The sequence below is a fragment of the Chenopodium album genome, chromosome 10 (genome assembly GCF_948465745.1).
Source record: "Chenopodium album chromosome 10, dcCheAlbu1.1, whole genome shotgun sequence".
NCBI lineage: Eukaryota > Viridiplantae > Streptophyta > Magnoliopsida > Caryophyllales > Amaranthaceae > Chenopodium > Chenopodium album.
In genome coordinates this window covers 51,418,187-51,431,794 of record NC_137843.1, presented here as the reverse complement: position 1 = coordinate 51,431,794, position 13,608 = coordinate 51,418,187, and the positions used below count along the sequence as shown (strand labels likewise).

The window sequence follows — 13,608 nt, the reverse complement described above, 5'->3', positions numbered from 1 at the left end:
GACAAAAATAGGGGGAATTGGAATTGGAGGGGAAAAATTAATAAATAAAAAAAGGAAGGAAAAAAAGGGTTTTTTACGAGTCACATGACTTTAATAGCCGGAAAATAAAGTCAATCACCGGAATACGGTCAAAGGTCCCTCTTTTTTTATATAAGTGGGATATTAAGGACCTTTAATATCACCCTTTTTTGTATATAAAGACCTTTGTCACAAAATTGACCACTTAAAAGAACCTTTCTAATAAATCTTCCTTTTTTTTTTTTTTTTTTTTTGGCATGTGAACCAAACAAGCCTTATATATTTGTATGGATTGTACCCCATTTTTCATTGAACTAGGAGAATGCACATGAGGACAAAAAACTTGACATACATATTAACGAAAAGGACAACAACTGCCTAAAACATTAAATGAACGTGGTATGGAAACAAAGTAGTCAAGACTAAACAACACAAACTGAGTCACACATTTACGGACTTGGTACCTTTAATTGTGAGTACCTTTAATCCCTTTCTCCAAATAAGAGACCATTAACATATTATAAACTTTCAAAATTGTCTTTTGAAGGTTCAAAACATTTCATTTTAGAAAGAAGTGTTAAGATAGGTATTAATGAAAGATCATTCTAATAATATCATCTAGAAAAAGAGCCTATGAAGTAATTCGAATGATCTACGTTCAATAGTTTCCATTTTAGACAAAAAAACATTAAAAATTGTACTCAAATCCCCTAGTTCACATAGTCTCTCACTCTCTCGTATGGATTATTACAAAAAACACTAAGCTTACTATTAAGATCTTTCCAATTAATTCAAAATCAACAAACCCAAATTCAATTTTGATCAATCTAGATTGTAGTTAAATTGAATTGGATTTAAACTCACTATAAAAATAAATAAATAAATAAACCTGAATTTGTTTAATTAAAACTAATCAAGACATTTAAACAAAGTTCTTTTCCCCAAAAGTCAAGCTAAGCTAATTGACAACACATGAGCCTAATAATATTGTGTAATTTTTTACACATTAAAATTTCTATCACCGCATTAATTTGTTAAATTATTTCAAAACAAAAGAAGCACATCATATTTGAGTTCAATAGCTTGAAATTATGATTGCGCGAAAATTCGAGTGCTACTCTCATCAAAATGATTAAGCAAAAAGGGGAAGCTGACAAAAACTAGTCCACTGATTAAATTATGGTAAGCCCCATCGTCACCATGCGCATAACGTACAAAACAATATCTCTATGTCCCTTTATTGGGTGCTTGCCAACAACTTTACATCTTTCTTACATTCCTTCCCCATGAGTTTATGATTGATTCAAAAGAAAAATGTTTGAAACTATAAGTTTCATTTTAGTACAAAGTATGGTGTATGTATTATATAAAGATATATAAACTTAAATAGTATGGAATACAATAAAAGATATTAATGGAATTCTGGTTTTATAAATAACAATAAGTAGCACCAGTGGTCTAGTGGTAGAATAGTACCCTGCCACGGTACAGACCCGGGTTCGATTCCCGGCTGGTGCAAATTTTTTCATTTTCCCAATTTTCATTATAGTAAATTTCTTTTTTAATTAATTAATTCTGATAAGTTAGGGGTTAATCTTGAGAGAACACTTTCCTAACTTCGTACCTATCTTTTTTCAAAAAAAAAAAAAAATAAATAAAATAATCCCATCAAACCCAAAGGTTACTTATATTAGCCTAAGTTCTAGTTCCATCTTCCTTAATTACCTCATGATGAGCACAAATAAGTCTCCCAAAAGCACTCTAGAGTTACCCACTCCATAGCATTTATTAGCTTATTGCACTTGATCTCTTGTTAAATTAAACCAACAATAATGTCCTGGGCATATTATCCCCGAGCTAATTTAGACATTGAAAGGGTTTTCTAATACACAATCCCAAATTTACATGCTTATTTGTTCAAGTGTTCAACCCATTAATTGCGAGTCCATCAAAATTGTCCCCTTCTTTAAAAGTGCCTCATCTGAGGTGATTATTTTGAATTTTTTAAACAATGCGATTATGTATTACTCAATATTCGTACTTCTCAAAAAATTTCTTACATTAATTACTTACATTTTGCCTTTCCGTTATATTTAAATACGACCTTAAAATCATGCTTGTTATCACAAAAAGTAATTTGCTTATCAGCTACAGTCATGCATTCTGAAGTGTCTAGCTCTAGCACTTACAACTACGTAGTACTCCGTACATCAAATTTTATTAGTATTGAAATCTGCTAATTGACTTCAATAAAGAACAATGAGAACGAAAGAGAAGAAGAATTAGAGAGGAAAAGAGAGGAGAGTATTTCATTAACTGTGAATAAAATGAAAGAAAGCTACAAATAGAGTATTTATACTAGCTCTATTACAACGCTATAAGCATAACAAACTCTAACAGAATTGCCAAGTTAGTAAGAATTTGTTATAACAACTTTTTGCCTACGTGGCATAGAGGACTATAAGCATGACCCTTAGCAGTCGTCGTCAATATATATCATCAACATCCCCCCACAAGCTGGAATTGATGGATTCTTCAAGCATGAGCAGCTTGGAAGAAAGCTTAGAGTGTTGTGCTACAGACAAAGCCTTAGTCATGATGTCTGCAAGTTGCTCAGCAGTGGGAAGATAAGTCAGCTTGATTAACTCTTCTATGACCTTTTCCCTGGTGAAGTGACAATCCAATTCAATGTGCTTTGTGCGCTCATGAAATATAGGATTCCTCCCAATGTGTATATCACTTTGATTATCACAATTGAGTGTAACAGGCTGCAAGTTTGTAACACCTAGATCACCAAGCAATCTAACAAGTCAAGTTGTTTCTGATGCAGCTGCTGCCATAACTCTGTATTCAGCTTCACTTGAGCTCTTTGAAACAGTAGATTGTTTCTTAGACTTCCTTGATATAGGGGAATTTCCCAGTAGAAGAATATAACCTATACAGATCTTCTTGTAGCTGGACAAAATGCCCAATCAGAGTAAAAAAAAGACTGCAAAGTAAGTTTGTCTGAAGCCCTTAGTAGAATACCTTGCCCCAGAGTATGTGTAATATACCTTAGAACATGTTGTAAAGCTTGAACATGTGATAGCCTAGGTTCCTGAAGAAATTGACTTAGTGTCTGGACTGAGCAAGCAATATCAGGCCTAATATGTGACAGAAAATTTAGCTTCCCCACTAAAGATCTGTATAACTCTAGATCTGGTTAGTAATCACCAACAATATCTTGCAACTTGACACCAGTTAGGAGAGGTGTTTTAGCAGCCTTACAAACATCCATTTGACATTCATTAAGCAATTCCTTAGTAAATTTCTTTTGAGTCATGAGTATGCCAAAAGACAAGTGAGTCACCTCGACTCCCAGAAAATAATTCAGCACACCAAGATCTTTGATGCTAAATTAAGCATGCAAATGAGCTTTGAAATGCTCAATTTCTGCTGAATCTGATCCTGTAACAAGAATATCATCAACACAAACTACCATTACTGTTACAACAGCTTCATTCCTTTTCAAGAAAAGTGAATAATCATTCTTGACTGAATCTGTCCCATGGCTAAGAGCTCAGCATTAAGCTTGGAAAACCATTGCTTGGATGCTTGCTTCAACCCATACAGTGACTTCCTCAATCTGCAAACCAAGTTGCTGGGATTGGCTAATCCTTCAAGAGCCCTCATATAGACTTCCTTTGACAAGTCACCATGAAGAAAAGCATTGCTTATATGTATTGTCCAATGATTACTTGCTGCAACAAACAAGAGACACCTTATAGTGATCATTTTAACCATATGAGAGAAGGTTTCCAAGTAATCAATGTCATATTTCTGGGTGAACCCCTTAGCTACCAGCCTTGTTTTCAATCTTTCCATACTCCCATCTGCCTTTAACTTCATCTTAAACACCCATTTACAATTCCCAAGTTTTATTGACCATTAAAGCATCCAGCTCTTTCTTCATAGCATCAACCAAACCAAATTGATGTGAAGCTTCTAGGTAATTGTTCAGTAACTTGAGAAACTATATTGATCAATGCTCCAGCAGCAAATGGAATAAGACTGAACTGAACTAGATTGCACCAATGCTCAGTCACATTACTTGCAATACAGATGAAATTGTCAAAGTGGGAAGACCATTTTCTTGGTCTAATAAATTATCTTACAAGTTCTGGGATTGTGTTTGAATTTTTGTTCTGTTATTTGCAGCAGTGTCTAGTTGAGATTCAGAAATAGTATTAGTGTCTGGAACAGGACAGGTAACAGTGTTTGGGTTAGGTTGAGATTCAGGTTCAAGTGGTAGAATGAAAGGCTTAGGGATTCAAAAGGAGTATCTAGGTTAAAAGATGAATCTGTAGGTAGAAAAATGGGTTTTTAGGTTGAGTTAAAGTTGCATCATAGTGAAAGGGAAGGTGTTTCTCATAAAATACAATATCCCTAGAAATGATGATTTTGTTATTCTCCAAGTTCAACACCCTATATGCATTCTGATCTGGAGGATTTCCCAGCATAACACATGGACTAGCCCTTGGATCAAATTTAGCTTTGTCATTATTAAGAGTTAAGACATAACATAAGCAACTAAAAACTCTAAGATGTTCTAGCTTAGGCTTTGTACCATGCAGCTTCTCATAAGGGGAACTGAACTCAACACTACTCAAAGGCATTCTATTGATTATGTGAGTAGCACATAGAAAACACTCACCCTGACTGGAACCCTTGACTGGAAATATAGACTCCTTGCAGTTTCTAACAAGTGTTTATGCTTCCTCTCAACTACTCCATTTTGATATGGAGTATCCGCACACTCTAATGCACAATGCCTTTTCCATTATACAAATGCAAAATTTCACCCTCACACAGTTCCTTAGCATTATCAGTCCTTATACACAGAACCTTAGCACCAAATTGATTCTCAATCAACATAACAAGATTATGCAATATAGAAACAACATTAGTTTTATTTCTCATCAAAAAAGTCCAAGTGTGTCTTGAAAAACCATCAACTATAGTTAGAAAATAACTACAGCCATCACGAGTCTTAGACTTGTAAGGACCCCAAGTATCAACATTTAGCAAATCAAAACACTTATTTGATCTAGAGGAACTAGAATGAAATGTCAACCTAGTCTGCTTTGCCTTATGACAGACCTGACAGACTATATCACATCCTGCTATACAACCAAAAACATTATTGACTAAATGCAGCTTATTAAAAGGAAAATGCCCTAGCCTAAGGTGCCAAAGCTTAGCCTCTTCTGTCAGCTAGCAAAGAAGCATCTATAACTGCAAGATCCTTTTTCTGATCTCTATTCTACTGCTGCACTTGATCAGAATCACCAATAGCATATAATCCAGAATTCAAATTACCAAGAACCAAGGAATGATTCATGTTTGGAGCCTGAATTAAGCATTTATCCTCACAATTCAAATCCTTACATAATTTGTATGTAGAAATCAGATTGAATTTAAAACCAGGCACATGCAATACATTTTCTAACTATATCCCATTCTCAAAATTAACAGTTCCAATGTGTTCAACAATTACTCTCTTGCCATCAGCAATAGTGATAGTATTGGGAAACTTATCAAACACCTTATATTCACTGATTAAATCGATATTAGAGCATATGTGATCAGTTGCTCCACTTTCAATTATCCAGCTAGAATTTGAGCAAGTAGTAAGACATGAACCTGCCACAAAAGCTCCTGCAGACGTTGTTGGTGCAAGTGAACCTCTAGCTGAGCTTGCACCAATGCCTTGAGATTACAGAGCTTTCCTGATAGAGGTATAATGATCCATAGACATAGTAATCTGAGTGTTAGAATCAGTAGGAACATCATCATCAACATCATCATTCTGAACTATTACAGCAACCTTCTAGCCTTTGAACTTATTGTTATTCTTGCCAAAGTTAGGCGGATATCCATGAATCTTATAACACTTATCAATAGTATGGCTTGGAAATTTACAGTCATCACATAAAATTGGATTGAGTTTCCTATTCTGCACCATCATCTTCTGATTGCTTGCTGAATTCTGATATTGAGGCTTGTAAAATTGCGGATTCTTCCTATAATCAGCAGGAAATGCCATGACCTTAGTAGTGCTATCATCAACACTCAATTCTCTTTGCTTCTCCTCTTGTATTAACAATTTGTAAGCAAGAGAAATAAGAGGTAGTGGATGCATCATTAGAATGTTAGATCTAGTATTATTGAACTTGCTGTTCAATTTAATCAACATTTGCCCCAATCTCTCCTCTTGCTGCTGCTTAAGAAACTTTTGAGTCAAGGCACAAGTACAGCCACTGTAGCAACAAGTAGGCAGAGGACTCATTTCACATATCTGATCCCAAACTACTTTGATCTGAGTGAAAAATTCTGCAATCGAAGTTTCAGCTCCTTGTTGAAGATCAGATAATTTCTACTGCAATGTGACAACTGAGGACCAGATGTTTGTGAATATCTTTCCTCCAAATCCTTCCAGATATCTCTTGATGTTGTAGATAGAGAACACTACAAGCAATGGAGGTATCTAACGATCTCAAAATGTAAGATATAATGATTACATCACACCTCTTCCAAGCCGAGTGAATCGGATCTGCAACAGCTGGTTGAGGAAGGCTTCCATCTACGAAACATAAATTGGTTTTAGTTGAAAGAGCAATGATCATGCTACGCTTCCATTCACCATAACCTTCACCAGAAAACTTCTCAGAAATCAAAGATTGACTGGTGTTCTTAGAAAGATGAATTAAGTATGGACTGGTAGGATCTTGAGTAGGAGAAAGAGTTTTAGAATTTTCTGGCATCGCGATCAACTGATCAAGAAATTTATCAAAGAAATTAAATATAACAACAGAATTTGGCAAGGAAAATGATCAAACTCACAAGAACAATCCGCAGAAATTTATCAACCAAATCTGTAAAATATCTGTAGATATAAGCAGAAAACAGCAAACAAAATATCAGAGAGAAAATTGCGAAAGAATGAAGAACAAAAAACATTAGCAAAATTTCAACATCAATTATGGAATTCCATAAGCTCTGATACCATATTGAAATCTGCTAATTAATTTCAATAAAGAACAATGAGAACGGAAGAGAAGAAGAATTAGAGAGGAAAAGATAGGAGAGTATCTCATTAACGGTGAATAAAATGAAAGAAAGCTATAGATAGAGTATTTATACTAGCTCTATTACAATGTTGTAAGCATAACAAACTCTAATAGAATTGCCAAGTCAGCAAGAATCTTTTATAACAACTTTTGCCTATGTGGCATATAGGACTATAAGCATGACCCTTAGCAGTCATCATCAACAATTAGGTAATTTAATCTATTATGTAAAAGACCACATAAAAAACCTTTACAAAAAATAAATAGGAAAAAATATCAAAAATAATACAAAATTTGAGCGATCCGCCAAAAACAAGTTAATCTTTTGATTATTTCCGAATAATACAAACTTTAGGGGGCATCCGCTTTAAACAAGATAATTTACCTATAACCTAGAGAACCAGTTAACATTTTGTTAATTTTTTTAATAAAATTGTTTAATATATTAATTAACTCATAATCAAACTTTTATTATGGTTACTTTTCAAAAAAAAAAAAGATGGTTAATTTCTTATATAACACTTAATTAAATTATTAAAAAATTCCTAACTAAATAATTTTTTTAAAAAATTAATTAACCCTCAACCATGGAACCACCACTCCCCCCGGAGCACTCACCGGCGTCACCCAACCCACTCACTGGTGTCACAAACCACCATCGTCAGTCCGCCTTTCCCCCTACCCCTGCAATAGACCCGTCGTCCTTCCAATCCCCCCCGAAATAACTTCCCTAAAATCCCTGAAACGCCCATGAAACTTCCTCCCAAACCTTCAAAACCCCCAACCACTCTTCCCTCCACCCTCGAAACCCCTATACGATAGGGTTTTAGGGGTGGGGGAGGAGCAATTCGGGGTTTGGAGGTTAGGGATGGGAGTTTTTAGTGGTTTTCGTGGGGGTTGTGGCCCTTGTGGGAGACGGGGTAGGTATTAGGTAAAAGGTGGGGCAGGATACTGTGTTAGCGTTGTTGGCATAGAGGAGATGGCTGGGGCGCTAGCCGGAGGTCGCTGAAGGGCCGAGCGTCGGAAAACAAAATGCTGGCAGGGAAGGGATGACTGGTGGGGGAGGGTTTTTTTTTAAAATAATGATAATAACAAATAATATTTTATATCTTTTAAAAGTTAAAAATATTAAATAAATTAAAAAAAAGTCAGATTAAATTATCAACCAATCAGACAATGACACGTGTCCCATAAACCTATTAAACAAGTCACCAACCGGTCATAATCTGTTTAAAGCGTATGCCCTCTAAAGTTCGTATTATTCGTAAATAATCAAAATATTGACTTGTTTTTAGCGGACCGCTCAAAGTTTGTATTATTTTTGACAATTTTTCCAAAAAAATATTAATATACATAGGAAGGAACTTTTGTTGATTTTGCATTCTAAGGGGTAAACTACAACAGTCTAAAATACTTCCTCCTTTCATGACAGAGGGCTATGTTTGCCATCTTTTGCATTCTCCTTTAATGATGACGTTTCAATTAGTTTCTAATTAAAATAATTAGGAGTTACTTTGGTATCAAAAAGCTAGAGTTGATTGGCTTCAAGATGGAGACCACAACACTACATTTTTTCAATTAAGCACGATTATTCGTAGGTGGAAAAATAAGATAGTGGCCATCAAAGATCAAGATGATCAGTGGGTTCATGATAAAGAGCAAGTTAAAAATTTGGCGGTGAATTATTTTGCCAACTTGTTCACAAATGATGGTGTGGAGGGTGAGTATAATATTCCTTCTAGAATATGTACAGAATTTTCGATTGAGGATTGAAATAAATTGAACCGGCCATATACTCGCTGTGACATTGAATATGTGATAAAGAACATGGGCTCACTTAAAGCTCTGGGGCCCGATGGATTTCAGGCAATTTTCTACCAGAAGCATTGGGAGGTTGTTGCGCCTAAAGTATATGACATGTCTATTGCGGCCCTAGAGGGAAAATGACTTCTAGACACCTTAAATCAGACCTTCCTTGTGCTTATTCCAAAGAATGAAAACCCAGAGCTCTCTTCTCAATTCCGCCCTATAGGTTTCTATAATGTGACTTACAAAATTATCACAAAAGCCATTGTTAACCGCCTCACCCCTTTTGCCTTTACTCATCTAATCTCAATCTAGCTTTGTTCCGGGGCGCCAAATAATGGATAACATCGTTATAGTTCAAGAGGTCATTCACACTATGAAGAGGAAGAGAAGTGGTAAAGTCTACATGACTATAAAGATTGATTTTGAAAAGGCATATGATCGTCTAAAGTGGGCCTTTATCCGCGATACTCTCATAGAGATGAACCTACCCTGCTCTAATGGTGGAGGTAATTATGGAATGCGTCACATCCCTGACTATGCAAGTGTTATGGACAGGGAAAAGACAACTCTTTTTATTCCAACCCGAGGCATTAGACAGGGGGATCCCCTCTTCCTCTATTTATTGTGTTATGCATGGAAAGATTAAATTGGGTGATTGAAGAAGCAATCTTTAATGGTCAATGGAAACCAATTTATGCAAGTAGGGCTGGCCCTTTACTGTCAAACTTATTCTTCAATTCGTTAATGACTTAATTCTTTTTGCGGAAGCATCTGTAGAACAAGAGCTGTGATTATTCATGATTGTCTTGATTGATTTTGTGAAATTTCAAGACAACGAGTTAGTTTGCAAAAATCCAGAGTTTATTATTCACAAAACGTAGTAGTATTGGACCAAGAACAGATTAGTCATGCCCTGGGTATGGAATCAACCTATGATCTGGATTTCTATTTGGGAATGCCTACTTTGACAAGTAGGATGACAAAAGAAACATATGCTCATTTGTGTGAGAAAATCGATAGGCGACTGACATTGGAAATCGAAATTCCTTTCTCTTGCGGGTAGAATTACCTTGGCAAAATCCACCATTACCTCCATAGCAATTTACTTGATGCAGAATGCTAAGATACCGAGATTAATTTGTGACAATATTGATTAGAAAACTCGAAGAATTATATGGGGAGATGATGAGGAAAGGGATCGAATCCATCTCCTTTCATGGGACACATTGCAACTTCCACGAAACAAAGGAGGAATAGGCATCCAGTCAGCACGCCAAGCTAATTCTTCTTTTCTCACAAAGCTGGGTTGGAGAGTACTTATAAAGCCAAACTCATTGTGGTCAAGAGTACTTCGATCCAAGTAAAGGGAGGTACGACATAGACATGTTTGAACCATCCTCAAATATGTCTAATGTATGGCGAGGAATCACTGAAAATGCTAAGTGGGTGAATAAGGGTTCGTCTGTTGCAATTAGGGATGGAAAATCCACTTTGTTTTGGGATCATACTTGGGCTGCTGATGCACCTTTGCGAGACTATGCCACCAGTGAAATTCCCCCTGGTCTGGATGGTGCGATTGTAGAGTTGTGGGAAGAAGGCATGGGGTGGAAGTGGGATACTTTTGCGAATTTACTTCCACCTTTTATCTTTAAAAAAATTACAGCACATTAGGTGGTTGAGAATTTTGATGTTGGTGACCTGCGATTCTAGAAAGGATCTAAATCAGGTGGGTTTTCAATCAAATATGCCTTGAATATCATCAAAGATGAAGAACATGTGGAAAAAGATCCAAAATGGTAGATGACATGGACTGCTCCGGTTCAACATAGAATTCGTGTGTTTTTGTGGTTGATCTTACATGATAAAGTTCTCTACAATGCTAACAAACTCAAGAGGCATCTAACAGATGATCTTAGATGTTCAAGATGTTCTCTAAACACTGATGAAGACCTTATTCACTTGCTTCGTGATTGTCCAATTGCAAAACATATATGGAGAAGTGTTGGGGGTACTGCAAGATATTCTTCCTTCTTTAGAGGTGATTTGAAGAGCTGGAACAGTAGAAATCTCAAAGCTGAAGGCTTAATTTTCTCTGAAAAATGGGCTACTTGCTTTGAAATTACGCTTTGGTGGATTTGGAAGTGACAAAATTGCACTATATTTGGCAGAGCTGCTGAAATTCCCATAGACTCAGGTTCTTTCTTAAGAGCTAAAGTTAAAGAAAGCTGGAAGGTGTTCATGGGAGGTAATAATGATGAGTTGCTTCCTTTGCACATACCATATACAAGGAGAGAAGCTTTAATTAGATGGATTAGTCCACTTCTAGATTGGATAGCCCCGGTTCTTAAGGGACTGCAGAGGAGTGTTTATCAAGGCGTTTACAGCTAGTTTTGGGGATTGCAGTTCGTATATAGATGAGATGCTTGCAATAGAACTCGGTCTTTAGATGGCAGTGAGATGTGGTGTAACTAAGCTAATCATCCAAATGGACAACAAGGCTTGTATTGAAGCGCTACAAAGTGATCAAGTGCAAAGAGGCGAGTATGTGCACATTATCAAGGAGTGTCGTAGGATTATCAGTTCTTTTGGTCAAAATTCTTGTTTTTCATTGTTATAGGGAGGGGAATAAAGTAGCGAATCATTTAGCTAATTTAGGTGTTGTCCAAATTGAGAGAGTTAAGTATTTTGATGACCCCCCGATCGAAATACGTAATTCTCTTAAGGAAGACATTATAGAAGTTGCTACTCCCAGATTTATTGCTTATTTTTTTTGTTCTTGTTTCGGGCTTTGCCCTCTTTTGCATCCCAAAAAAACAAAAAAAAAAAAAAAAATCATGCAACTATCCCATTATTCAAAATATTTGTATACTCCTAATGCAACTATTCTTGTTTACTAAAACATTTACCTACTCCTAATAATGCAAATATTTCTATTTTCAAATTTAATTTATCACTGCAAAAACATAAATGCTTTTTATATCGGTTAAAAATACTTTATATAGCGGTTTTTGGACCACTATTAATCGCTCCATTGTAAAAGTGAAAATGAGTTTTTTACGGCGGTTTATATATCCGCTATAAAAAGTGCTTTCATGATTCCACACAAAATGTCCAAGTACAGTATATTAAAACCACTGTAAAAGTAGTGCTGTCAATTCCTTTGCCATCAAATTTCTCTTTCTTTTTTCTTTTAAATAATTTTTCACTGTAATAGCGATTTTTTTCACATATATACTATATATTTTCTTCTATCACAACCAAATACATGTTTCATAACATAAAAAGTTGTACAATAGTATATAAAACAATGGTAATTTTGTATTAACTAGGGTGACCTACGCGCGCGAAAGGGCTAGCTCTTGCAGAGAAGTTGTATTGGCGTGTATTTACACCTTTGATTTGGGTGGTAGACCTAGTAGTTTTAATATGTACTATTTGGTTTATAGGCCTGTGTGGTGGCATTGTAGAAATATAAGAAAGCCGCCAAAATCTTTTATGACAATTATTTTTAAAATCCTCTATGACAGTGTTATTTCAAAATTATTTTTTAATAATATTTAATTGATTTACATTCCTTTAATTTATATCTTAAGCTATTGTTAATTTAGAACTCTTAATTGATTTTCAATAATACCTAGCGTGTTTTTCTTCAAATGATTTTTTTGTGAGCTTTAATTTGGTTATACGAAGTAATAATTTATGAAATATTCGTTGTAGCTAAAAACTTAATAATGTAAGTTCTTTAATGTTCTATGACCATCTAATATCTATATCTATATCTAATACTAAATCAATAACTACTTAGTTATATTTTTCCTCTTAAATTCTCTCCATAATTAATACCTTTTGATTTTAGGATTTTTAAGTTCTTTTACCTTTTGATAAAATCTGCTCAAATATCACTATTTAATATGAATTCAGATTTCATAACGTTGTTTATGTGCCATCAAACAATGTTCAATTCAAAAGCTATTAAACATTAACAATAGTTGCAATTAAAGGACGACAAGATTGTAAATAAGAAGAGCAACTACGAAGGAGTAAAAATAAACAGTCTCTTCGTACATACCATTTTTTTTCTTTTTAAATAATAAAAATAACCTATGAAGTATAATTTTTTTTAATTTAAAAAAAGGTATTACAAGTTTTTTGTTAAAAAAAAACAATAACATATGAAGTATAATTTTTTTATTAAAAAAAAAGGCATTATAAGTTTTTTGTTAAAGAAAACTTAGAATTAATTGATGATATGTTTTTTTTTTTTTTAAAAAAAAAAAAAAACATATTTAATATGAAGTACATTAATGAGAGTAAACATATTAATGAGGGTAAAAAAGTAACATATTTTTGTATATGTTTTTGAGGGTATAGTTGAAAGTAAGTAAATACACGTTTTTGTACATATTTTTGTATATATTTTTGAGGGTATAGTTGGAAGTACACTATTTCTAAAAGTTATCTTCTACTTTTTATAAGGTAGGGATATTCAAGATCTAATAAAGCGTTTTACAAGGTCAAAATAAAACTAATTATCGAAAGAAATGTGATTTAAGAAAAAGACAATATACAAATCAAAATGCGCAAACATAAATTTGTTGATTCCTTCAACTTAACTACATTTGTTGGATTACATAGCGCATCCACTGCGTTCTCACTTCATCAACCAAAATTT

The 13,608-nt window shown here is 34.6% G+C and overlaps 1 protein-coding gene and 1 non-coding gene across 2 annotated transcripts; one reads left to right on the top strand and one right to left on the bottom strand.

The window, feature by feature from the left end:
• The first annotated feature begins 1,465 nt into the window (after positions 1-1,465).
• TRNAG-GCC (transfer RNA glycine (anticodon GCC)) lies at positions 1,466-1,536 on the top strand. The gene has a single exon. It is a non-coding gene; the product is annotated as a tRNA-Gly (tRNA).
• A 3,279-nt stretch (positions 1,537-4,815) lies between these two features.
• On the bottom strand, positions 4,816-9,199 carry LOC145565355 (uncharacterized). Its single transcript, XM_081625391.1, has 8 exons — positions 9,180-9,199; positions 6,901-6,943; positions 6,579-6,830; positions 5,980-6,433; positions 5,778-5,871; positions 5,555-5,669; positions 5,347-5,440; positions 4,816-5,177 (listed from the first exon to the last, which is right to left on the bottom strand). Exons 1-8 carry the CDS (start codon positions 9,197-9,199, stop codon positions 4,816-4,818), a joined length of 1,434 nt encoding a protein of 477 aa, XP_081481517.1.
• Between the last annotated feature and the right edge of the window lie 4,409 nt (positions 9,200-13,608).

Bases quoted from the DNA above. Each gene is read 5' to 3' on its own strand.
- LOC145565355 (XM_081625391.1), bottom strand. From the start codon at position 9,199: ATGGCTTTTGTGATAATTTT. The intron at 6,944-9,179 runs GTAAGTCACATT...TTATATCTACAG, and splicing joins ATGGCTTTTGTGATAATTTT to ATATTTTACAGATTTGGTTG. The intron at 6,434-6,578 runs GTAATCATTATA...ACATTGCAGTAG, and splicing joins CGGCTTGGAAGAGGTGTGAT to AAATTATCTGATCTTCAACA.